The 27899-nt window shown below is 35.3% G+C and overlaps 1 protein-coding gene across 1 annotated transcript; it reads left to right on the forward strand.

Moving 5' to 3' along the window:
* Positions 1-4431: 4431 nt before the first annotated feature.
* LOC141820528 (protein PHYTOCHROME-DEPENDENT LATE-FLOWERING-like) lies at positions 4432-27713 on the forward strand. The gene is made up of 12 exons (XM_074707859.1): positions 4432-4572; positions 11811-11856; positions 11928-11992; positions 12083-12160; positions 16057-16137; positions 17617-17778; positions 17856-17954; positions 18030-19402; positions 25196-25416; positions 25521-25633; positions 25719-25757; positions 25848-27713. The coding sequence occupies exons 1-12, from the start codon at positions 4432-4434 to the stop codon at positions 27240-27242; spliced, it is 3813 nt and encodes a 1270-aa protein (XP_074563960.1). The 3' UTR covers positions 27243-27713.
* The last annotated feature ends 186 nt before the right edge of the window (positions 27714-27899 follow it).

The raw sequence follows: 27899 nt of genomic DNA on the forward strand, positions 1-27899 counted from the left end.
GACACGGAGAAAAGTCAACCACCACGACCTCCCGTGGTCAACCTGAAAAGATTACTGGAAAAGGAGTGGTGGGAAATCTAGCAAGATTACTGTTGGTTTCGCCTCGAGCAATTTAAATTTTTTAAATATATTAGTAAATGCGGGTAAAAATTGAATCATTTTTTTATTTTAGAACAAATAAATAGCTCCATGTGATAATAATAATTCCATTTCTCTTTGGACCATAAAAACAATAATTTCGTTCCTCCCCACGCGATTCGACCACGTGACTCACGTGATCGAAAATGAAATGGGGTTAATTAGCTCATACGTCTTGTCATTAGTAGAAGACAAACGAGACCACCTGACTCGCTGGCGGTGGAAGCTTCGCCTCCGCCGCCGGGTTAACCGCTTGGCTGCCACTTCGCTCCACTCCGACGTCCGATTCTATCCTCCTCGGCTCCCACTTCTCCATTCTGAATTTCACTTTCTTCCTCCCCGAACTTCCCGGGCGCCTTTCCGCCGCTCCTCTTCCGAATCTGGAACTCACCGGATTGTTTTATGGGATCGTGCCGATAAATGCCGACGCGACAGAGACTCGACTGGGTGATACAAGTAGGGGTTGTTCTAGAGGAGTCTCTTGTTGTTCTAGAGCAAATAATAGAGACAATCTATCATGGGTAGAAAAGGAGTGTTCTTCCATTTTGTGCCACTTGGTTTGGGTTGTTGTATAAACAAACTTGAACTTGGCCACTCAAATTTATAACCCAACGCTTAAAATTTTAAATGGCTTAACCGTTAACAAAAAATTGGATGGTTCCTATTTCAAATGTTCGAAATACTTTTTGATGTCCGAAATCTTCTGTCACGCACTGCATGTGTGCATGTCCAAAATATATATCCTACACACGTGCAGTGCTCGATAGAAGATTTCAGACGTCCGAAAGTATTTCAAGCGCTTTATTTTTTTACTTATGATTAAGTCATTTAAAATTTTCTTTTTAGAGTTTAGGGGTTGAGTTATAATATTGATCCGGCGTGGATATGCGGCGATGATGTGGATGGAGGGTGAGAAAGGAGGTATGAAAAAACTAGTAAAAGACCCGCTTAGAGGATCCCGATCTCTCTCTTAATGGTCACAATACACGACTTTAAGAAGGAGTCAACCTCTTCAGAAGATGAGGACGTGCCTTGGCACAAGTATCGAGGTCTTCCTAAGCTTCATCCGAGATATCCCGGTCTCTTACCATGATCCTAGCAAAATATCGTTGAATCGGTACAGATGTTTAATAATGACTTGGACAACGTGTAAGAGGAGAACAAGGGAAGATAGATAAAATATCCAGGCAGAAAGTCCCGACCTCTCCCCTTGTTGGCTCCAATATCCTCGTCCCAAAGGACCCGCTGATCTCATTACAAGGTCGGCACATGCTTTGATACATAGGCCGAGCTCTTCCTAATCTCGATCCATATACACCGATCTTTTTACTTGATTCCAATTTCAACAACCGACCTTATGACATGGCCTTAGACTCAAAAGCCGACCTCATGACATAGTCTTAGGCTCAAAAGCTGACCTCATGACCTAGTCCCAGGCTCAATAGGTGACCTCATGATTTGGTCATGACTTGATCTTAGCATTACTCAATGAGCTCAATTAAACACTCTGGATTACTCGACTATAACTGTGAAAGCTCGGTCGTACACTTAGTTCAGTTGGTTATACGTATAAGTGAGCTCGGCCACTCACTAAAGTCAGCTCAGGCATACATAGGATAGACCAAATGCATGCTTAGTTTAGTTCGGCAATTCATATAAGCTCGGTCAATATTCCCACAGCCCACAGTCCGGCCACTCACACAGATCGACCACACATCTTCCGACCTCAAGCATCATGTCAACATCAACAGACCATTAGGACTGCCTCATTAGAATTGACAACTCATCCAAAAGGATAAGGATACAGATCAAATGCTCAAACTTGGTCCTCAATCATCCTAGCCGTCGAATGACAATAAACCTCGTTGAGCCATCAGATTATTGGAAACTGTCATAAAGCTGTCCGTTATTGGCGTCGTTATAACCAATCACAAGCAAGGAGATCCGAGGATCATGTCCTTGCTACATCTATATAAATCCCACAGGTATGAAAGAAAAGGAGCTTGAATTCTCTCTGCATACTACCATTTATACTACTTTTTATGTTTCTGACTTGAGTGTCGGAGTGGCCTCGCCGGAAAACTCCAGCGCCCTGCTAATCCATTTGTTCGATGTTCATCTTTTTTCAGGTTCTTCTCATTGACAGGGTAACAAAGGTTGACGTGATATTTTATTGACTGGTGCTTTGTCCATCATCGGTATCGAGCCGGAACAAATATTAAGCATAAAAAAAATTTAAATGAAAAAAATAGTTGTTCACGGGGTATGACGGATAAGAAATGTGAAACAATAATCCAACACACTCTGTGGCATCTAATTTTTTTTAAAAATTTTTTTTATACTTAATATTATAACCCAACCCTTAACTCTAAAAATAAAATCTTATATGACTTAACTGCCATAAATAAATAATAAATAACATTGTTATTGTTCTGGATGCTCGAAACACTTTCAGATATTCAGAATCTTCTATATATATATATATATAGATAAATAATATGTTGTATATCCTATCTTATGAGTACTTAGTATAATTTTTTATTTAAGATTTAAGATTTAAATTTTAAAATTTAACATTTAGTGTTTAGATTTAAAAAATGAAAATTTTAAATAAATAAATATCTATATATATATATATATATATATTATATGTGTTTACAAATAGCAGTATAAGATGTGTAATATATCAAACATATATATTAAGGATAATTTCAACTTGAATTTGATAGAAATTGAACTCATATTCGAGTTAAATTGATCCCCAAATTAATATATGGATAAATAAGGTTAGGATGCAATCCAATTTTAACATTGATGGTTCTAAAGGTTAGGATTCAAACTCAAGTTGCAAAGAGGCATCACAAGAAGTCAATGGCAATTTCAATGACAATCACTGTAAAAGAATTATTGTATAATATAATTGCATTAAATTAATAAAGTAAATTATTTATTTTTACAATCTCATTGAGATCGTTGGATTGGTGATTATAATTTTAAAACAAAAATTGACATTGTTGCTTTAACAACATGATATATAATACGTGCATAATGCAATATTGCTAAATAATATCCGTAATCAAAATGGATTAAGGCTCCCATCTACTCAGGATTTGAAATTCAAGGATTTGAAATTCAAGGAGCGTAAGAAATTCATCTTTTATGTTCAAACCACTAGGATTATTGGGTCATTTGTGAGCTGTCAATTGTGTTTTCAGATTTACTTTAATGGTTGATAAAAAAAATTTATGAATCGAATTGGTCACTTTTAGGATGAATCAGATCTGATATATAAATTTAAAAAAAAAAAAGATAAGAATATTAACTTTAAGGTATAAATACTGTATGCTATATTCTTATCATGCAATGAACGATATAGTGGATTCGGACACGCGAGTATTTAGATAAGTGTATAGGTGGAGAGTTAGAGAACTCATGTTAGATGTAGTTAGTAGAAGAATTCATTTAGTATATTACCTAATGCCTATACTTCAATAAAAGGTGGAAATTTACCATCTTAGCGGCTCTACATAGTCGATCTCATGACTATATGTGATGAGGTAAATTGAAAAGTTACAGTTGATCACGACAGAAGAGAATATTACTTTGATTTCTTCAAAATTCGACTCTTATCCAATCCCATTATAATACCTAATGCCTATACAATCTAGTAAATGTAGGTGCAATTACTTTATAGACTTCAAATTATTATTTATTTTATAAGAGCATCACAATATTTATTTGTCTAAAGAGGGTTGGTTGTTACATACAAACTTGTATGCTGTTATACTTGACAAAAGATTTTTCTTTTTCAAGAATGAAAACATCTAATATAATTAAATAAAAACATCTCTTATATATATATATATATAGTAAATAAAAAAAATAGAAAAACGGATAAACTTTCACAAACAAAACCTACCGTTATCATGTATTCAGCCATTATTCGAAGCAAAATTATTTCCTTTTAAAGATTAACGCGTCGCTGTAGCTTTCCATATTTTTACGAATCGCGGATCCAAACTCAACCCAAACGCGAACGCTACCCGCAGCATTTTGCTCTCTCTTCTTCGGCGATCTCCTTCCTCGACGGGAGAGAGAACTCGAGAATCTCCTTCACTACCGACGGGCAAGTGGCGTCAAGGATTCATTGACCCTTGAAGACCTTACTAGTTCTTCGAGGCGTACTGTTGCCTTTGCCGCCATATTCCATTGATCATGCGTCAATAGAAAGGGAGGCGGCGAAGGGGGGGGGGGGGGGGGGGGGGGGGGGGGGGGGGGGGGGGGGGGGGGGGGATGGGGATCTCCTTCAAGCTTTCAAAGATCGGGAAGCGATATCAGCCGAAACCAAACTCTAAGCCGGAGGAGGAGGACCGATCGAATGAGGGCTCTGAGGAGAGCTCGCATGTCCTTTACGGAGCTGGATCGGGCCGCGAGGTAGGCCTTTTCTTTGCTATTACTTTTTTCTTCTTGTTTTTCTTGTTTCATCTATATCTGGTTTGGGATTAGCTAATGGTGTTTGGATGACTCCAAGTTATCGATCAGCATAGGAGAGTGTATTCCTAACAGAAATATATGGTTCTTGTTCGGTTTAAATTTGTCTTCAATTGTTAGCTTAACCTCCTGGTATCGTAGTATACTGGTGAATTTTCCCGGTCTAACTCGAATGATGCTTAGGATGAGATCTTTTTCCTAGTATCGTGGTTGCGCTTGATTTTTCTTTTTACTGTCTTAGTGAGTTTTAGTTCTTCTATGGCATACGACATTCTTTTCTAGCACGCTCTCACTGTGGAATCACTTTTACTATTTTCTGGATTACCACGCCTTCTAATTTGTTCTTTGTCTTGTTGTCTGGAGCGATGAAGTTTTCCTTTGTATCCCTCTTCTCTGTGTGTTGACGGAATCGAAGTTAGGAATGGAGTTTTTGGTACGCATAGGTGGCCCGTTTAAGCAGGTTTGGATACCTTCTACACAAGTGTGTGATAGTTTTGATGAAATGGTTGATACCCATCACTGACATTAGATTGATTTGAGATTGTAGGCATGGTAAGGGTATCCATTATACAAATCTATATTGTTTTTATTTGCAAGATTTAACAAGAACCAGAGGGGTTTTGAATGAAGCAAGTACTGCATCGTCTTAAAAATCTATGATTCAAAGTAACTGTCATTGAGGTGAAGCGCAAACTTAATAAGTTTGAAAGCCTGGGAATTTGTTGCCAAAATCCTGTATTCGAAACCTGCTTTCACAGAAATGGAGGTTTGCTTCTGTTAAAAAATAAAAATTCACGTTGATGTAGGAACCCTTTGAGCAACATTAAGAACTTTAAAGTTGACAAATATGCTGTAATTATTCGACATTTTGCAGATAAATCGAAGAAACGACCATAATGTTATACCTTTTATCGCAACCCTTTCTATTTAGTCATCTTGTTGTTTTGAAGCATGTAATTTTCTCTATCTCTATCTTAGCTTTATGCCATTGCTTTGCTTCCATGAAAAATGAGCAGGAGAAACACTTCGAGCAATATTGAGAACTTTAAACTTGACAAAGAGATTGTATCTATTTGGCATTTTACAGAAAAAAATTATAGAAATAAATATTGTATTGTACTTTCTATCTCAAGCCTCTCTACGCCCTCATCTTGTATATTGAAACACTTAAATTTTCTTTCTCTACCTTAGCTTTCAGGCACTGGCTGCACAGCATAAGCTGATAGGGAACAGTTATTTTTGTTCTCTTGCAATTGCCTGATTCAGTTGACATTAAACTAACTGAATGTTAGGTGGTTCATACTGGTGGGACACAAATCCTTGAGGATATGTAGTTTTTTTTTTGTTAAATATCATTTTTACCTGGGAATACAATTTTTACCAAAGAAGTAGGGTGGTAGTTAAATTGAATGAACAGAAAATTTCTGCAAAAGTTTATGATATCTTAAATTGAATTGAATGAACAGGATAAAAAAGTAAAAACTAAATGGTTAAAATAGATAAGACTGTGAGTTTTAATGATCATCATATGCCCCTTGATTTATAAAGAATTGATAGATTGTGGTACAACAAATCATCTTTTATGGGTTAAAATGTTCAAGAATTAAGAAAACACACATACAAAAAACATAGATTAGTAGAGATGAGAATACAAATTGATGGTGAGTTATGTAAAGACAGAAATAATAGAAAAAACACTTCTACTTAGGAAAAATATCTAATGGATGATAAGTCAAGATAATAGATTAAGATGGCATATATATATATATATATACCTCAAGATGTTCAATAAATTTTACAATTAGTCAAGTTGAATCAATTAGGATTGAAGGTAAGAGGAAAAGAGAAACCAACAAAAGCTCCACACAACTCAACTAAATATTACTTAAATGATTCATATATTAGTAAAAATATAACTATACAAAATATCAACAACTAGGATAGATTTATGCAAATGACCTCAAATAATTGATACTCATGTTTTGTTTGTTACAAACATTGTTATAGTTTTCTAAGTCATAATAACTCACCCTTATAGTTTTATAAGTCATAATAACTCATCGAAACTTTTATTAAGAACCATTTTTTATGTTCTGTTTGTTTACTAAATTTTCCATTGTTAAGTTTCTTAAATTGTGCTTTTCTAACCGATACTGTAATAGTCAAAGTTATTTCACATGGTGATAATTAAGTGTATAGTAAGGGTCAGTTCAAGGATTTCAATGCTCACCCATGTTGCCTTTTTTATTGTTCCAGTATGGGATTGACATTGACACCCCATTAGCACATTTGTATCGACAACAACATAGGTTGATAGGATTCCTTTTGCCTATCATGTGGGAAGTTGTGTTTGTCGTCGATTACTTGCATGTTTACTGTCGTCACCGAGCTCGATAGAGGGAATCAACTCGATCAATTCCTTCTGTCAATTATGGGAGAGAATATTGGGGCTATAAAATGCTCGAAAACTTACCCACAAGTGACAACAAACGTTGAATAGTGAGAGGCAATATCATTTGTGAGTGGCGGGGATCATTCAGCTTTGGATTACCGATGTATTTTTTTGTGATGGGGGATGTGGTTGCGGGAGAGAGTACCGATCGAAACCTTGGAGGAGATCGTTGGTTGAATTGCGACTGTGATTGAAAAGAATTGTGAGAATAAAAGAGGAATTGGGTTTCTTTATTTTAATATAATGATTTCAGTTAAAACTATTATATATATATCCTCGTTATATATGATTCATATATTAGTGAAAATATAACTACAAAAAATCAACAACTAGGATAGATTTATACAAATGACTTCAAATAATTAATACTCATGTTTTGTTTGTTATGGCCTTATTACAAACATTTATAGTTTTCTAAGTCATCATAACTCACCCTTATAGTTTTCTAAGTCATAATAACTCACTGAAACTTTTATTAAGAACCATTTTTTTTTATGTTCTGTTTGTTTACTAAATTTTCCATTGTTGAAGTTTCTTAAATTGTGTTTTTCTAACTGATACTGTAATAGTCAAAGTTATTTCACATGGTGATATATTAAGTGTATAGTAAGGCTTAGTTCAAGGATTTTAGTGTCGACCCATGTTGCCTGTTCCGGTACGGGATTGACATTGATGTCCCATTAGCACATTTGTGTCGACGACAATATAGGTTGATAGGATTCCTCTTGCCTATCATGTGGGAAGTTGTGTCCGTCGTTGATTATTTGCGTGTTTACTGTCGGCACCGAACTCGATAGAGGGAATCAACTCGATCGATTCCTTCTGTCAATTATGGGAGAGAATATTGGGGCTATAAAATGCTCAAAAACTTACTCTCAGGTGACAACAAACGTTGAATAGTGAGAGACAATAACAGCTGTGAGTGGCGAGGATTATTCAACTTTGGATTACCGATTTATTTTTTTGTGATGGGAGATGTGGTTGGGGGAGAGAGCACTGATCGAAACCTCGGAGGAGATGATTGTCGGTTGAATCACGATTGTGATGAAAAGAATTGCAAGAATGCGAGAAGATAAAATAGAGGAATTGAGTTTCTTTATTTTAATATAACGATTTCAATTAAACTATTATATATATATTCTTATTCTATATATATGTGTATGATATAAACTCGTAACAACGTTGTAACTCATATAATAATGTTACAAATAATTAATATATATTAGTGTTATAATTGAGATATATAAGTAGTGATAAGTGATATAGATTCTTAATAGTTATATAATTAATGTAACTTTATGTTTTTTATATGAACCCATTAATAATGCAAAAACATCAAAATAAGTGGAAATAAAATATTAGAGATATTTGAGTTCAAATCAATTAAAGTTAAAATTGACTATATGTAGTCGATATAGGCTAATTTTCAATTAATCCAAATTCATTTAAACCATGGTTAATCAAACTTAAATTTTCAAAAGCATTTTATTTTTTATTTTTAAAAATAATTTTAAATTTTCAAAAATCATTTTAAATATTTTTGAATAATAAAAAAAATAATGAATAATTTCTAAAATAATTCTAGTTTGTTAAGCAAAAATCAAAATGGTGCCCTTATTTTAGTTGTTGTTATAAGGGCCAAAACAACATCTTATCCCATTTTTCATCTTGAAAATATCATTATTCCATTACTATTATAGCATATTTGGCTAAAACGACTCTTATTTGGTTAAAACTGCTACACATGGAGCACTATTATATGAAAAATATTCTTTTTCAACTTGGACAAAATTGCTTCAATTTGATTAAAATTGATCCAACTTAGTCAAATTCACTTAAATACTAGAACATGCTATTAGCATTCCATAAGTAATTTTGATCAAATAGCTCTATGTTATAGATTTGGCCAAAACTGCTACAACGTGTACTCTTTGTTTAAAACTACTATATGTTATAGGAGTTTTGAATAAAAATGCTACAATGTGTACTCTTTGTTTAAAACTTCTATATGTTATAGGAGTTTTGAATAAAGCAGTTATAACGTGTAGTAGTTTTGAACAAGTTGCTAGACGTTATAGCAGTTTTGAACAACATTGTTACACATTGTAATAGTTTTGAATAAAACTACTACATGCGTAGCAAGTTTTAACAAAGTTGCTACAAAAGTGTTGGGACAAGGGTATTTTTGGTATGAAAAATGGAAAGGGGTGCCAGTTCGATATTATTTTAAATTGGGGATGCCCTTTTGATGAAAATGATAATAATGGATGCCCTTTTGATTTTTGTCTAATTTTTAATCCATGTCAAGAATTGATTATAAATTTAAATGTTCTAGATTATTGTCCCAAAAAAATAAATAATTTTTAAATTATACTTTTAAATGTTTTAAATAAATTTTAAAAATAATAAAATTTTAAATATATTAAAATATAATTTGAATCCTCCAATTGACTTTAAAAAATGATGAATAATTTTTAATTATTCTTGACTCTTCAAATCATTTTATAGTTTTAGGATTAGTTTTTGAAATCTTTTAGATAATTTTTAGACCTATCCTTAAACTCTTAATTTTATTGATCTTTATATTTACAAGCGTTGTAAATATGAGATGCTAAATTTTATTATGTAGTTATAATAGTTGTTTAAAAGTCTTAAATAATGTTTATGTATATTTATTTAGTGTTTTTGTTAAAAACTAGATTTTCTTTTTATCTTATAATTTTTTATAAATAAAATAATATTTCTTATGTTATTATAATTTGTAAATATTTGTTGTAAATGATTTTATTTTTTTGATGCTTTAACTTTTAAATGATGCATGGGTAGACAAATAACACAAAAACAACAAACTTATAACCCAATTGACATGCATGTTGGTTAGTGAATCAATTTCATTGGAAGCGACATGGATATCTGGATGTTTCTATGTACTCGATAGTTCCTTGAGAAATGCGTCATGCAATGAAAGAAGAAATTGATAACAAAAAAGACTTAAAGTAGAAACAACAACAACGATGTGAAGATTTTGATAATTAAACCTTTGGAGAACCCATCTATGATAAACTAAAGGTTATGGTGAAGGTATTTTAAATGACTAAGAATTTCTAATAGTTCTTTGTGCCTCTCAAGCTTAATACAAGTATGAGTAACATATGCGATATAGAGGTGATATAGTTGACGCTAATAGAAGTGACTCAACTTCTTTACTAACATTGGGGAGGAGTGTACGTGTTCATCATATCTCATCATAAGTTGGTAATGGTCGTTTCTTTCCTTCTATCGGACGAAGGTACAGAGTTACTATTGATCCACTAGCATTCCTAGACTAAGTTAGTAAATAGACTAGGATTGATGATGCTACAAGGGAACAAAATATTGTTAAAATTTTTCATTTCAATCGAATTCCCCCTAATAGAAGGGGAGTCATGGCACAATGGTAAAGTTGCTACCGTGTGACTTAGAGGTCACGAGTTCGAGTCTTAGAAACAATCTCTTGCAAAACAGGATAAGGCCGCGTACAATAGATCCTTCCCGAAACCCCATATTGACGGGAGCTTCGTATCGGGCTACCCTTTTAATCAAATTCCCCCTAATGCAACAAATAATACATGCTACCTTAGCATGCCTCTAACCGCATATAAAATTGTTGGTTGATACTTAGACGAACAAGTGGAGGAGATCAACATATGGATCCTATTGTGCAAGAAGCAACGGGGCCTATATGGAGTTATGTTGATATGCGATAGTTGGAGAGGACCTATGTAGATGACTATTATCAACTTTCTACTATAGAAAGGGGATATTTCACAAATCTATCGATGCAACTGCAGAATATCATGATGCATCTTATATATATATATATATTATATATATATATATATATATATATATATATATATATATATATATATATATATAGGTAATGTAGTTCAAGTAACTGCATTGATTTGATAATGGTGAACATCGGTAAACTCAATATAATGAAGAAGGTTATAAAAAGAGGGCAATCATTAACAACATTCCTTTATAATTATTGTTGGACAAATTAATAACAAAATTTATTGACAAGGAGATTTTACAAATCAAAACAACTAAGTTTGCGACTCATTTTTCTCTTGATAGAGTCTCCATAGAAAAAAATTGGATTAAAGATGATGCTCACTTTTGAGGATTGGGTAGCCTTTGGATACTCTAGCACCACTGAAGAAAAATTATTATATTTGATAGATTTTGGAACTACATCACAGATAGTCTATGGTAGTAGATCCATTGTATGTTGTTCTATGTAAAGCCAACATGGACAAGAAGCTACAAATGGACAATGTTTACCTTAATTGATGAAATAAAAGAGGAAGTCAAGAGGTACCTATCTTGTAGATGGTCTTATGGCAGTAGTATGTTGTTTTATGTAAAGTCGACATGAACAAGAAGCTGCAAATGGACAATGTCTACCACTTAATTGATAAAATAAAAGAGAAAATCAAGAGGCGCCTATGGTCGCAATCATGTATCAAAATTATATTGATATAGTCACTGTAAGATGTGACAACCAAATAGGAAATGTTTATAATAAAAAAGTTTAACATCACTATTGATAATTATATATGCTTAATTATTTGTGATTATTATCGCAATTTGTTACTAGAAATTGTTTGTTGATCTCATCTTACTGCTTTTAGGATGGCATATCTCATCCTTTTCTTTTATTTTCTGAAATGTGATTATGCAGATTGAAATAGCTGATGCTGCAAATGGCACCAACAATCTATTGCCAGGTATATATTTCAATTCAGAAATAAAAACTGTCATTTGATTGATCATTCTTTCCTTCTTTATTTCAATACAGAACACGAGGTGTCCTTTATCTTGAACCTTTATCTGAATGGATACTCCATTGGAAAGCCTTCTGAGGTTTGTTAATTTAGGAAAAACATGATGAAACACAGTGTTGAACTTGCAGTTTTAGCATGATATTATCCTGATCTAATTCAATATTGTCAGATTGAGAACTGTCAGACTCAGCTTCAGGATGTTAAGCCATTGCATCCATATGATAGAGCATCTGAGACACTATTTTCTGTATGTATGAATGCTTCGAAAAGTTTTTTGTAGGGGGTTTCTATTTTGTTTGCATACAGAGATTATTTTGATTAAGCAAGATTAATGCAATGTTTTCTATTCAATTATTTTATGAACATGAAGTCCAAATTTTTTTAGGATTGATCAGAGAGACATTTCATTGCTGTGAATTTCTTGGTTTATGATCTACAGCATAAATGCATTCATACAAGGATTAAGGCCCACCTACTTGTCTGCTTGTTTTTCTAGCGTACATCTTTATCATTTGCATTTCTTTCTCAGTGCAAGTTTCAGAGTTTGACATTTTTGAATTTTAACAATTGGTATGGTCCATTTATGGGCATACCCTAGGCCCCATGCTTTTAATGTTAGGGAAAAGTTTATCGCTCTACTAACCCTAGGTAGCTTCTCTACCCATACCAATTATAATGTGCAATTTTACAAATGAGTTCTATATTACAGTGTTACAAACTAGCCTGTAAGACTCTCCCTAAGTTGGCTTAAGGGCATTAAAAAGCTTCAGTTTGTTATAATTGTATTTAATTCTTGAACCCACGCCTCAAGGACCTAGTTTGCATATTTGTTGACTGATTGCTAAAACTAACCAATGACATTGTGATTCCCTTAGATTACACTTTTTAGTGCAATTAATCTTGGCATTTATTATGTCATGAAAGATAACATCAAAAGCAATGTGCATGGGCCACACAAGCTCTTATGCGGCAAATGTTATAATCATAAATTTTGCTTTTGCAGTTGATGTGAGCATTAAAGTAATGTTTTTTGCTTTACTAAGATGTCAGAGAGTACTAGAAGGGCATAATAATTTGAGGTGGATCACGTATTTGTGAGGAATCTACTCATGGTTTAAAATCTCATACTGTACTAGGCGGCACGGGCGAAACATATCGTTTCGCCCATTGACCGACACATCTCGTGGCCTCGCAGAGGCCCACAAGACCTTGCAGCGTCTCGCACAAGGCCCAACAGTCGCGTGAAGGCCTCGTGCAAACCTCGCGGTCGCACGGAGACCTCATGCAAGACCGCAGAGGTTGTGCAGAGGTCTTGTGCTAAATTGTGGCGGCCGCGCAAGGGGCTAAATTTTTTTTTTCAATTTAAAATATTTTTCTTTATATTTTTTAACTGTTAAATATTTTTAGGCCACTTAATTTTTTTATATTTTTTAATGGTTGATTCTTTCCTCTCTTAATTCTTTCTCCTTCTTCTCCATATTTTAATTTCTTTTTTTATTCCTTTCATCCTTGAATACATGAAAAAAATTATTTTTAATTTTTTTTCTTATTCCTTTCTTCGTCAAATACATAGTTAAACTGATTAAATAAATTTAATTTAATTTAATTTAAACTTATTTGATCCAAATCATCATGTCTAGATTTTAGTTAATCCTAAATTGATTTTTAGTCAATCCTAATTTTGAAAATTATTACTTTAACCTAATAGTAATAGTAAGTATTTATATTAATCAAATATAATAATAATATTTTTTAATTAATATATGTTATATTTAAAAAAAACAAAATCGTATCGGTACGGTATAGTACAATACTGAAACCATATCGTTCCGGTCATATACCGAAACTCCAATACAACTTTTTAAAGCATGAATCTACTCATTCTGCATATTGTACTATATAATTTGAAGATAACTTTGATTGCTATACAAGGGGCCCTTGCTGGGAGGATTCTTTAAATATCAAAGAATCCAGAGTAGTCTCTTAATTACTTTGACATGGAGAGTCAATACATTTGCCAATCACACTCATAACAAATGAGATATCAGGTGAAATTAGTATAAAATAATTAAATTTACTAACAATTTTTGTACTTCCTAGGATCTGATAGTAACTCTCCTTGTCTTGGTGATATTTTAAACATTTTGAACCATGGGCTTTTCTATAGATCTAGCACATATTGTACTAGCTTATTCAGGTATAAAGCATATTTGCGAGATATAAATGACTCTTTTCAAAATAGTTAGGAAATACTTTAGATCATTTAGATGACCTTTGGTTCTTGAAAATTACACAATTTTAGTTTTTTTCATTGTCAGTTTCTTTCTTGAAATTAATTTTTTAGAAAGGTGGAGGCTATTTGAAAGTAATTGAAAAAAGAAAATAAAATTGTGCACATTTTCATCAAGAAATATCCAAAAATCAAAAGCAATTTTAATTAGTATGAAGTTATGAACTGCTCTGCTAAACATGCCATTGCGTTTGTTATGATTTAGTGAAAAGAAGCAACCATCAATTGTATTGTACAAATACACAAGCATTAGAAGTTTGTCATACATTCAAACCATGTTGAAAAAATGGTTATTTAAATGGTTAAAAAATGTTAGTCACATGGAACAAAATTAGTGAAATTGAATTTGTTTGAAAAATTAAAAGGGTGGAAAAAATATTAAAAATAAAAATAATATTCAATCACAAAAAAGATACATAATATATCTCAGTCTTATGATATTATAAATTATCTTATTATCAGGCTAACAATATTACATTACTATTGCTATTATTTATAAAATAACATTCTAAAAATATTAAATATATATTATTAACTAAAAGTATATCTTTAAGATTATTGATAGATAATAATTCATATTTTTTTATTCTAGACTTAGTTAAAAATATAAATACTATCATATTTATTAATATAAATTAATTGAATGAATTAAAGAGATTAATATATGTTAACATTATATCAATTAAATAATATGATTGAGTTGGAACATACTCCTAAAAATTCGATGAATTTGTATTACGACAACCTATTTGTCATGTGTATAACTTCTAATTAAATGCTTGAAAAGAGGATAAACCAAATAGATTGATTGCCATTTCACTAGATATGATGTAGAATTCAATAAAATTATGATATCACTTCTTAGTTGTAATTTTTTTTTTTAAATTAGTTTTTATGAAGTTGTTGGATTGAATATATTTTTAAAAAACTAATTCTTATTATATTTTTGTGCCTACTTGAGGGGTGTGTGTTGGATACTAAATTGTATAGGCCTAATTGTAAATATTATATAATACAATTCCTAAAATGTTATTTTATATTGATTAACAACTGTGAATTAAACTTAATTTTTCCCATTAATTATATTAAAGATGTGTTTTTTTCACAAGCGTATTGGAAATGTTATTGGGCATAAACTTAGATGCTTCTAAATTTGGTATCTAGATTCTTTTATGGTAGGTATGTGTAAAGATGTAATAGAAGTATCTAACGGTGTGTTTGGTTCATAGGTATAACTATTTTGTTTTCTATAAATTCCTATGGAATAATTATTCCTTTGTTTGGTTGTAAAAATGACTAAGGAATACTTATTCCAAATTCTTAAAGAATAGTTATTCTTTGCTACATTTAAGGAATAATTGTTCTATATCTATTCCATCCTTTGTACAACACATTCAATTGTCCCAACTGATGGTTTGAAGTCTGACCAAGCCAGATAACTCGGATGAGCCAGGCATGCTGGATGAGTTAGGAATTAGAATAGTCAATTCAAATGGATTAAGGCTTCAATGGGTCGATTGGACCAACTGGATTGAACAGGTTGGATGAGTTAATCGGGTGTCAAACAGGTCAATTAAGCTGTCATATTATTGGATGATGAATGCCCTTATAATTCAAATCGCACAACCATGTTTCCAATAGCTAATCTAATTCTCATTCCGAATTTGTAGCTCTTGCATAATTAATACTCTACTTGACTTAATACAATGCTAAATAAGGGTTAACCACTGTGAATTTTAGATTATGATTTTGGAACTTTGTTTAGAAAATTGTATACACATGATTAAGGATCTACCTTTTCTGGTTGCATATACTTCAACTATTTTTCAATTAATTGTGCATGATGCTTGTAGGCTATTGAGTCAGGGTGGTTGCCAGGTGACATACTTGATGATATACCTTGCAAGTATTATCGTGGGACTGTTGTCTGTGAGGTAAACTGTATTTGACTTCTATGTTGTTTTTAAGCTCAGATTCTTATAATTTGTATTTGTTATTTTAAATGTTGGTTGTTTTACTCAGCTAGCTATGTGGTTATAATCTTTATAGGTGAAATTTCTAGAGTGTTATTAACAACTAGAGTCATTATCCTTATTTTCAGTTGGGATGGCAAAGTAAAGTAACATCCAGTTAGTTGTCCGATGGCATGCTCCCTTGTTTCTGACATTTTAGACTAGTGTTTTTTTTTTGCCCTCTGTGATTTGGTAGTTGCCATAATTCATTATATGCTTATTGACGGTTCCATATTTCTGCTTTTGTTAATGATGCCCATATTTGCGAGTGAATTCTCCTTTTATCTCTTTGTATGTTTTTGTCTATAGAGAGCTGCCATTTTCTTAATGTTTAAAACAAGTACCTCATGTTTCGTTCCTGATCTCTATGTTTTGGGAAAAAATTTCAGAACCATGACTGCTGTACCAATTTCCCCCTTTTAACTCTCAATGTGGCCCTGTAGGCTAATCATTCTTTTCAATTTGAACCAATTTAGTCCAAATTTCTAAAGCAGTCAACTTTACTAATGTAAAGCTCATCTAGACTACATGTGCTAAAGTGACAAATTTATACTAATCAACTAGTGAAATGCCATCATGTTTTTTTTCTCTTTGTGCATATGTAAATCTATTTAAGAAGAATCAAGCAGAAATGGCACCATGATATTTAGGATCTGCTTTGACATGTGATTATTGCGCTTCAATATCTAGTAGATGTGTCATAACCTTGTGATAATGAAGTTTAATAAATTTATAGTATTTTTTACTTTATATTCCTTATGCATATTCTATTTGTCAAGATATGCACTGGTTATACTTGTGCTCGCTCTTAGTTTTATTAAGCTCTATATTTACAAGTTTTATTAAGCTTCAACATCAAGTCATTGAGATATTACGAACTATGTATGTTTTTATAGTACTGTGCCCCCGGGGTATAGTTGAGTTGATTATGACGGAGCAGACTTGCTAAAGTGGACAAGGGTCGAATCTCGACGAAGCCGAGGCAATGCCCTCCTTCGTCGTGGCCAACTGCAACTTCTTGATTTACCTCCTCATAGATGGTTGTGGGGCCGACTGTGTGGGGCCGCTGGGGTGACGGATTCTACCTTTTGCTAAAGTTTTTATAGTACTGTCAGTTGGTGAAATTTCTGTGTTTTGATAGACTAAATGGTGCGACTATTTTACCTTGTCAAATAATTTGGAAAGAAATTCTTTAATCTTTACCTTCTTAACAACTAACTATAACTGCTATTAAGTTTTGGCGAGAGAAATATCATTCATCTCTTTGTTTAGTTTTGATAAACTTTTTTTAGTTGAATTTTTTAAAAAAAGTTAAATGATGCCAACATTAATTTAGCACTGTGCATCATAACTTCAGCAGCATCTTCTTGATTAGTTGCTTAGAGAAAGTCCTCTATGCAGGTACGAGACTATAGAAAATGCTTTTCTGAACAAGCAAGTACTGTTTCAGCTGCCAATGCAACTCCAATTGTACAGAACGTACGATTGAGGATGTCATTGGAAAATGTCATTAAGGACATTTCTTTAATATCTGATGGTTCTTGGACGTACAGTGACCTAATGGTGAGTATCCCTTGACATGCCTTCTAACAAAGATCTTGCTATTGAGCTCATTTGATATATGTGATTTCATTCTATAGGAAGTAGAGGCACGAATTGTGAAAGCATTGAACTCACATCTTTATTTAAATCCTACTCCAAAGTTCGAGAGACTTGGGAAAGATCCTACTGTTACCAAGGTATTTTTGAACATGATGTTGTGTAAGCAATGAGAAACAGGCTAGTTATACACTCTTTTTCTCTTGTTTGCACAGCTCAATCTTGGTATTGGAAGAAAGAAGCATCCACTGCAAACTTCTGAAGTGACCGTTTCATCCAATAACCAAAATCCTGAAAAGAAGATCTTCAGTGATAGGATATCTGAGAGTTCTCAGTGTGGGTCAGGAGCAACAGGATCTCAAGTAAGAAATGCATCACTTCAACAAGCTTACGAAACTATGCCATTGCAACATCTACCAAGTGGAGTTCAGTCACTGAGATCTAACAATTTTGGACAAGACGGCATGAAACTTACTTTGCCTCTGTCCTCTCAGGCCAAGCTTCAAACAGTCATCAACTCGCCTACTAATTCACAGGATCATGGACCTGGACATCCAGCCAGTATTTCTGGGATAAATGCAAATATATCTTCATCTCAGAACTTAATGGGTTCACATCCTGACAAAGTTAGTAACTCCCCTAGTTCCATGAAAAGGGAGAACCCAGATTCCCAGTTGAGACCTTTTATTGGCATTAAGAGACAGAAGCAAACTCCAGCAGTGGTAGATGGCATTCAGCAACAACGGCAACAAACAGGGTCTCAATTAGTAGGATTAACTGGAACAGATTTGCAATGGAAGAACCAAATGCTACATTCCCATGTAGATGCAAAGGGGGGTCAGTATGCTTCTACTCTAGGCAATCAGAGGTATCCTACAACTGTTGTACATAGTATGCCTGATCAAGATCCAGCAGCTTCTGTCTACTTCAATCACCAAGGTATGAGATTTGGTCCCAAGGAAGAACAACTAGATAGACAAGAGCAAGATAGATCTAAAGAAGCTCCTCAGGCACTCTCTGTTAACAGTCCAGTTGATCAGCAGCAATCACGAGCACATTTGCTACAGCAGCCATATATAAGAAATCATCCTCCAACCCCTGTCCAGTGGCAGAATGCCCGACCAGTATCTGAAAAGGATATGATAAAAGATGATACATCTCAGAAAAGGAAATCAGTGCCCAGCCCAAGGGTGTCTTCTGGGCCCATAGTCCAGTCACCAGTATCATCAAGATCGGGAGAAATTTCTAGTGGATCTGCAGGTGGACAGTTCAGTGGCATTGCAGCAGCTTCTGCTCTGGGTGTTCAAAAGGATACGTTAATAGCAAATTCTAATGTTGCAATTGGTGCTCCTTCTGTGACTTCTAGTCCCAGTGACTCTCTTAACCGACAACAGCATACCTCAGGAACTGCAAAACACAAACCAAATTCTATGACCAAGACTCAGACTGTGAGTGCAGTTGGATCTCCTGCCAGTATTAGCAATATGAATCCTCCCCTAACTGTTAACAGTCCTTCAATTGGGACTGGTCCTCTTGGCGATCAAGTCATTATTGAGAGATTTATGAAAATTGATGCAATAACCCAAAGGTATGTATAAACAATTTTTTCCCATTCATACATATAATATATAAAGTTGTTGATTTTTGTATTTACCCCTTGAAAATTTATTTTGGCTTATATTGTTGCTAGTTAAAAAACTTGCAAATATTTCATTATTTAATGTGACTAGTTAAGCTTTAACATAAGACATCAATGTGATAATAATATATTCACAAATAATTCATGTAAAAAATTAAGAAAATAGAAATATCATTGACCTTTGATAATTTAATCTATATATTTCTTTGATATTAATGGTCATATAGAAATTTTTATTAGATACTAAGATTGGCAAAAATAATATAAAGTTTAACTAATCAGAATCGTAACAAGTATTTAAAGAGAGGCTTGTCTATGAGATTCTTTGTTAATCAACCCCAAGTGATTAAGCGCCTTGTCTATTGTAATCCTAGTTGGAGTGTTTTGTGTCTCAATTGCAACCAATAACAATGAAAATTCTCAAGCGAACTCATTGTTACTTTGACAATGGGTAAGCCTTTTTCCTCTTCCTCTCCTTCTCTTCCTTTGGTTTCCTTCTAAATGGTGTCGAGTGACACCACCTCGTACCAATATAAAATACGCTTGTCAGGATTAGAACCTTACCGTTTAGTTTAATATAAACACAAACATTGATTGTTTATATTAAGATTGTCAATTTTAGGTCTCTATCGGGAATTTTTTGGTGTGTTTTCAAATTGTAAATTGTATGATTTAGATGGAAAGTTATTAAATAGGTAAGGATTACCACCTCATTTGAAGTAATTTTTAGTACTTACATCCTGAAAAATATAAAATAATATCTTTTATTTAATAGCACAACAAGTGAAAAGATTATTACAATAATGAGTGAGATTAGGGTTTCACAATTCACTTAGAGATAAGAAACATATCAATAAAAAATGTAATTTTGTATCAGTTTACTCTAATAGAGGGAATAGGTGTGGATAAGGTTTAAAATTTTTAGCCATGCTGGAGTTTCAATATTTGACTAGAACAATATTAGTTCAGTACCAAGCTAATGTTCCAAAGTATGGTGTGGTAATGAATTAGAGGGGGAAGGGGAGGGATGAAGAAAGGAGATAAGAAGAAGAAAATACAAAGTTTGGACTTTGTGTCTCATTTTGAATGTTACAATTTTGCCATTGTTTTGTACAGACATAAACTAGAAAAAATAATAAACATTATTTTTATTCATCTTGATGCATGTCGAATGTCGTCATGACACAATACTCATCAAGATGATTCACACAAACACAAGATAGATTATGAGTAGTATTGAGTTTCACTAATTTATTAGAATTATATGTTTCGATTGTGTCACCCAAAACGTTTTGACCGTTCCACATGGAACAATACCTTTCAACCGTGTCACTTGATACGATACAAATCATGGGGTGTGGAAACGATAGGCTTTTACTAATTTCATCTTAAATCATACATACAAATGATGGAAAAAGAAAGAATAAAAGATGATTGGTGAAAGTGAAATCCTAATGATACTTAAGGCAGAAAGAGGAGAGGAGAGAGCAAACTTGAATTTCACTTGTTTTTCTCTTTCTTTCTTTTGTTTTTTTTTCTTTTCTTTCAACACGACTATCATCTCCTTTTCTTTAAAAACTCTCTTTTAAATCTCTTTTTTTTTTTGGTTTGGGTGGGTTCACTTGCATTGGGTTAAATTATTGTGTACTAGGTTTACTTAGAATTGGAGATATGGGGTGAAACTTGCAAAGGGTAGAGTTGGTCTTGTGACGAGGGTGCTTACATGTGGGTTTCCAGGAGAACTACTAGTATAGAGCAGGTCTCACGTGTGGTCTCATGGATAAGTGAAGCTATGCCCAGAGGTTGATCTGATCAAGGATCATTTTGCAGCACAGATAAAGGGAGGTAGTGTCCCATGAGGGAGCTATGAATATATAATACATGCAAAGTGGTTGACGGTGATTGTGGCGGAGTAGAATTCTTGGAGTACTACTGTAGAGATACATTTGAGATATATTGGAGAGGATGACTTCTTTATGTGTTGCTTGGGAATGAGAGAAAAGTAAGATTTCACGAAGTGTCAATGAAATTAAGGATTCGTGAGTTATTAAGGTAAGGAATGTCTCAACTGTTATAGTTGAGAGGTGTTTTAAGGCAATCGCCTTACGGTTATACTATTTATTGGATAAATAAAAATTTACTATTTGAATGCACATTCTCTATGTGTTTGATTGGATCTTAAACTCATTTACTGAATGTCCGCAATACGATTCATAACATGAGAAAATTTGTGATTGGATCACAACTAGTGAGCATCTCTACATGTGCAATTATGAATGTATTGAAATTGTCCCTAATCGAGGAATGATGAGCACGGACGTCATCAATTCTGTTGAGACTAGCACGTTTTAAACTCCTTGATTTGCCAAGCAGCTGTTCTCACTCACTAGAGACATTAGATGTTGAGAGTTAAATGTGGATGCTGGTTAAAGTAACTAGTTCATTCGAGTGACCTGCCATAAGACTTCATATGGTTCGATATATATGTCAATGAAGATCTCAGTACAGTTTAAGTGCGAGTTTCCTTTGACTTGCGGTATTCAAGTCACCTTGATCATGGAGACTTATACTTTGACATCTTAAGTAAACATCTCCGAGGAGGTGTGGACTTGGGATGATTAGGTATAAGTCGAAGTGCTCGAAGGTGTTTGAATAGCCCATAGAGGATTCACCGCTCCTTGAAAAAAGAGATGTATACCCTGCGGCCGCTTGTTAGAATTGTTACTGAAAGTCTTTGGCCAAAGCATCATATGTTAAGAGTATGATACTCTTGGACACATATACGAGTAACTTGAATCCACAGGACAAGAAAGCAAGCTTGGGTTAGGTGTGACGTACTCAGTCTAGTGGGGATTGACATATATAGATCATGTCCTGAACTGGGCGGGTATAAGACGGTAAAAGGAACGAGATACGTTTCATTATAGCTGCTGAAGGGTTTAGAAAATGTTATGGAATCAATCGTTGATTTTTCGGTCAATTGGGGATCATGATGTACTACTAGATGTCACTCATGATTATTTCATAATTAATAGTTAATTACGGACGACCAATATAATTGGGAACCTATTGGGTTACACGCACTACAAGTTCTCCAAAGGACTTAAAATGAGTTTGAGAATTAGATTCTCAGATCGAGAGAAATAAAATTTGATTGGACCGGACAAAGGACAAAATGATAGATTTCGTCTTATAAAGACGAAATAAACAAAATTGGTTTGATTTAAATGGGAGGTGGTTTGGTTTTTGAGTCAAACGATTTGATTTTGAACTAAATTGAACCAACTTGGTTTAGTCCATGATGGAAGATATTTTGGCAAAATAAAAGAGATGAGGAGCTTTGTCTTGTGAAGATGAAATGAACAAAACTGATTGAGTCAAATTGGAGGTCGTTTGGTTATTGAACCAAGCGATTTAGTTTTGAATTCGGTTTGCTACAATAAACTCTAAATTTCCTGGTCCGGTTCAGCTTGGGTTTTCTCTTCTCGGTTCAGTTTTTTTCCCTCCCCGCGCGTCGACCCGGTTTGCCCTCGCCCCGCACGTGCGCGACCCGCGCCTTGTTGCCTCCCCATTCCGTCAAAACTGACAGACGGGGATCGCGATTTCTTCATGATCCCGCGTCCATCGGCGAGGATCTCGTAGAGGAAGCCTATAAAGGCGACCGGGCGAAGGAGGGAGCCGACGCAAGCAACTCTAGCCGCGATTCTAGGTTCCCCTCTTCTCTGCTTGCCGTTGCCGCCGACACTCAGCTGAAGCCCGTCGGTCGCCTTCTGCCCACGGCCGACCACCGAAGAAAGCTGCCACTGCTGCCCTCTGTGCCGTCACTGCCCTCAGTGCTACCGCTGCTCTCTAATCCGCCGGATCTCTCCTTTGATCCGTCGGATTAGAGCTTCTGTCGCCGGACAACACTGTCTGATAATTCCGCCGTCGGAATTAGGGTTTTGCTGCCTTCCCGGTGTCGTCGCTGCCTCCCTGATCGCTTGGCTGAATTACCCTAGCATGGGCTTCTCCCGAGCTCGGCGTTTGTAGCCGAGTTCCTGTTGCTGAGTTCTCGTTGCCGCCAGATGGGAGAAGGAAGCATCAGCCGATGTTGGACGCCGACAGGATGACCTTCCCTATGGACAACACGTGCCGGAGCCGGATTGTGACACCGCTTGAGCTTATTGTGAAATCAACGGATATATTACCCCTATTCTTCTTCCCTAGTTCGGCTACTTTTCTTGGGTTCGTCGTTTGTTGTTTGCCGTTGAACGCCGGTGAAGTATTCACCGCGTTCAACCGTCGGAGAAGAAAATCATGTCGCTATCTAGTCGTTGACATACAACCTCGGTCATCCTTGGTTGTCAGACGACCATCCACCAATTTCCGGGAGCTTGTGAAGCGACCGGAGATTGTTCCATCAACGTCAGAAAGGTTCTGATCATTTGTCCTAAATTGGCGGTCAAAGGTTGACCACCGAAAACTACACCGGGAACACAATTACCGGTGATAGTTAGAAACCCCTGGAAAACGATCGCGATAAACGTTGTTGCGTGTTTTTCAAAATTAAGTTTTCTCTCGTATCGACCGTTGCCCGCCAGCTAGTACTGAAGACGGTGATGCGACTCGTAACTTTGGAAATCATCTAGACGAAAGCTTGGCGTAGATTACTAGTAGAGGTGAAACTTCGACAAGGGCTGCTCGATTAATGCCAACCCCGTTCAACGTCATCTATCTGGTACGCGTAGAATATTTATTATTCTGTAAAATTTTAAATTTTCAATTATGCTATGTACTTGTTGTATCCTGTATGTATGTGTTGCGTGTGTTGTAATAATTAACTTTAATTATTGTATTTTCTTCCGCTGCGCGCGTTTGCGAAACGTGTAAACACGCACAATGCACCGAAACGATCCCAATATCAACATCATTTAACCTTGCGGCCTCACCTTAGGGGATTAAAGTAAGAAAATCTAAACATAGGAGAGGAACCTGCACTTTACCAAATCTGGAAAGGTGACAATACTGTATTATCTTATATAGAATTAATACTCATGTATGCATACAACGTAATATGCGTTAGACTAGATTATATGTAATATTTTTATCTAACATTATTAAATCATATTGAATTAGATCAAATCAACATATTTCTTTTAAAACATACTATACATATCATTTCAAAACTGAATCATAACATCATATATACAAAACCTGAATTGCAGAATTCTAACAGCTATGTTTTATACTGTTGGTGGTATATATGAAAACTAATATCTTTACGAGAGTGCATATGAAATTTGACTTTTATGATAAAAAATATGTAATTCCCTAATTTCTAAAGATGTATGTAAATTTCCCTGATAATAGATTGCACAATGTTCTCTTTGAACTGTAGCGGAAGAATTTCATTTACACCTGGATTTCTGTAGACTTCTAAGTCTTGCGCATACTTTTTTTTGTTGGTGCATCCACATATTTGGGTGTGTCAAACTCCTTATTTGAATAGTTGCTGCTTGGGAAGTTGTAAGGGCAATTCACTAAGGGAAAAAACAGCATGTTACTCTACAAAATACCTTGGTAGCTTGGAGAACTATTAGTATTTGCTACATGCATGTTTCTTTACCTTGGTGCTTTTGTTCTTTATTTAATATCGTCATTTAGAGCTAAACAACTTCATTTCATAACCTGTATTTACTTGGATGAGGTGACAATCCTCAAATTAGTATCTAGCCTATCTAAGCTTTTCTTTTTTGGCATCAGATACCAACTTAATCGCATAAAGAATAAAGTTGATGACTATCCTGGAAAGGGACCAACACAGCATTCTACCCAGGAACTTGCAATTTGGCTATCTGATCCATTCAACGGTGAGGACTTCACAGATCGAAGAAAACCATTGTCAAAATCTTTAATTGGTGGGACAATTAATACCTGCAAGAACAGAACAATCAGCTTTATGCGCAATGAGCGAGTGCATCAAGGTTTACCTTGCTTAAACATTCTTTCTTTAACAGAACATGACTCTGAATATATTATGTGCTGATCCTATTTAAATATTTGTTTTAAAATATTTTCTTATTTTTAGTTTATATGAGGTTGATCATGACTGAGAGGCCCTTTGATGGCACTGTATCAATGCAGTACGAGTACATGGATGATTCTAAGATTCAAGATTATCAGCTAATATTACCCACAACTGTGAGTTACTCTACTTGTGTCATTCATGTTTTGCTCGAGTTGTTCCTATCATATCTAACATCACAAGATTTTGATCAATGATCAGAACCATGCGGATCTGCTTGCAGCACAGTTTGCTCAACTGGTAAGAATGTGGAGAAAGATGTAGAACTTGAAATATCTCTTGATTGACATGATCATCTATATTTCTAACTCCATATTTCATGTTTACCAGATGGAACATGATGGATTTCAGAAGGCTGAAGATAAAATACAACCTATACCCATCCGCATGGTTGTTCCTCCAGGTAACATTTCTTCAGGTTCACCAATGATGGTAGATCCCTCTACATCTGAAATGAAACCGCCAGAAATAACTAGTGGTCAACCATCACAAGTACCTTTCCCTGCTGTTGCCAATGCAATCGGACCAATGAATTCTTCCCAACATCCTTCCAGCAATGCAAGGATGATGTCAGCTGCTAACTACAGTCAGACTCTGACGATAACACAGGGTTATCTCACAGGGGCTTCCATGTCTGCCAGGTTGCAGCAGGCTGATCAATCTATGCTGAAATCGCATCAGCATCAGCAGCAACAGCAACAGATGCAACAAAACGCACCACAATTGCAACAGCAGCAGCAGCTTCCATCTACACAACTTCAGAGGTCATCCACACGGCTCTCAGCCAATCCTCTGTCACAGATGATTGGTCAGAATTCAAATCTGAAAATGGGAACTAATCAGATGATGAATAGCAAGCCATTGCAGCTTCAGATATTGCAGCAACAGCAGCAACTTCCTAGGAAAATGATGGTGGAGCTTAACCCAGCCATGAGCATGGGAAACATGGGCAGCAATGTGATGGGCCTTGGTAACTTGAACAATGTAATAGGCATGGGTGGCATGCGTGCTGTATCATCTCCCATTGGGCCTATGTCGGGCTTGGGCAACCTAAGCCCACGCCAAATGAACCTGGTGTCAGCTTCCAATTTCAGTGCAGGCATTCCTCAAAATTCTTTGACCCATGCACAGGTTGCTGCAATGGCATCCAAGTTCAGGATGGCACAGCAAAATAGAGCAGGCCTATACAGTCAATCTGGTATTGCAGGCATGGGAGGGAGTACCAACCAGATGCTGCCATCCTCGTCAGGCCTGTCTATGTTGAGTGCACTGCATCGGGCAAACATGAACCCTTTGCAACAGAATGCAATGCCATCTATGGGCCCTCCTAAAGGACCTGGATCAAACTTTTACCTCAATCCTCAGCAACAGCAGCAGCTGCAACTGCTACAACAACAGCCACAGCAGCAGCAAACTCAGCAACAAATAAGTTCACCATTGCAGCAGACCCAGGTTGGCTCCCCACCAATGGAGGGATCTCCTTCAGCAATGTTGATGCAACATCAGCAGATCAGCCCTCAACAAATGGGCCAACAAACTGCAATGAGTCCCCAGCAGCTGAGCTCAGGTGCATTGCAGCAGATAAACAATAGTACTAATCCTGGGGCTGGGCCTGCGAGTCCACAACTGAGCTCACAGACACATGGGTCTGTTGGAAGCATCACAAGTTCCCCTATGGAGCAACTGCAAGGTGCTAACAAGGCTGGATCAGCCAGCAATGTTTAGGTTGGTGTAAATGAAAGCATCCCTTTGGCAATGGTAAACCTGAACTGATTGATTTAGCTTAGCTCATTTGGGCACATGACTTCAGAGACATTTGTTAAATTGCATTCGAGCATGACAGTCAGAGCACTTCGATATGTTTGAAAAAGTGAGTTGGCAGCCCAAATGTTGTATCATGTGAAACACAGGATTGTTTATTTGATGCGGGGGAAGTGTTGGTTTTGCCCACTATATGAAAAGTAGTTTTGCAATATCTGTATATACATGTGATTTTGCACATTCTTGCAGGCTTTTAGATGATTTTGAGATGTATTATCCAAGTTGCAAGTTATATTTGTTCCTAGAACATGATTGAAGGCCTCAACATATGGTATGAGTTATGTATGATTTGCATGGAAGTTAGGTGTAAGCATATTCTTTCCTTTCGTGTAACATCAAAAGCTATATGGTTAAAATTTTTGAACTTCTAATGCACTCCTTGACCCAGCAAACAGAGTGATGATTTGACTGCTCTTTTTATTACGACGAAATAGCTGACAGTAAGCATTTGACTGCTCTGCAAATTTGAGCTCTGTCTATATATGGTTTGCCAATTTCTCATCTGGGTTTGAATTGCATTAGTCTCTCAATTACAGTGATAGATGTGGTAGTATCCACTTG

The sequence above is a fragment of the Curcuma longa genome, chromosome 2 (assembly GCF_044706935.1).
Source record: "Curcuma longa cultivar G26 ecotype Majalengka, Jawa Barat chromosome 2, ITB_CL_G26_1.1, whole genome shotgun sequence".
Taxonomy (NCBI): Eukaryota; Viridiplantae; Streptophyta; class Magnoliopsida; order Zingiberales; family Zingiberaceae; genus Curcuma; species Curcuma longa.

What these genes read in the sequence shown, in the direction of transcription:
- LOC141820528 (XM_074707859.1), top strand. Translation starts at nt 4,432, where the DNA reads ATGGGGATCTCCTTCAAGCTTTCAAAGATCGGGAAGCGATATCAGCCG. An exon ending in GTGGGACTGTTGTCTGTGAG is followed by an intron (nt 16,138 to 17,616) that starts GTAAACTGTATT and finishes TCCTCTATGCAG; the next exon opens with GTACGAGACTATAGAAAATG. An exon ending in GGACGTACAGTGACCTAATG is followed by an intron (nt 17,779 to 17,855) that starts GTGAGTATCCCT and finishes TTCATTCTATAG; the next exon opens with GAAGTAGAGGCACGAATTGT.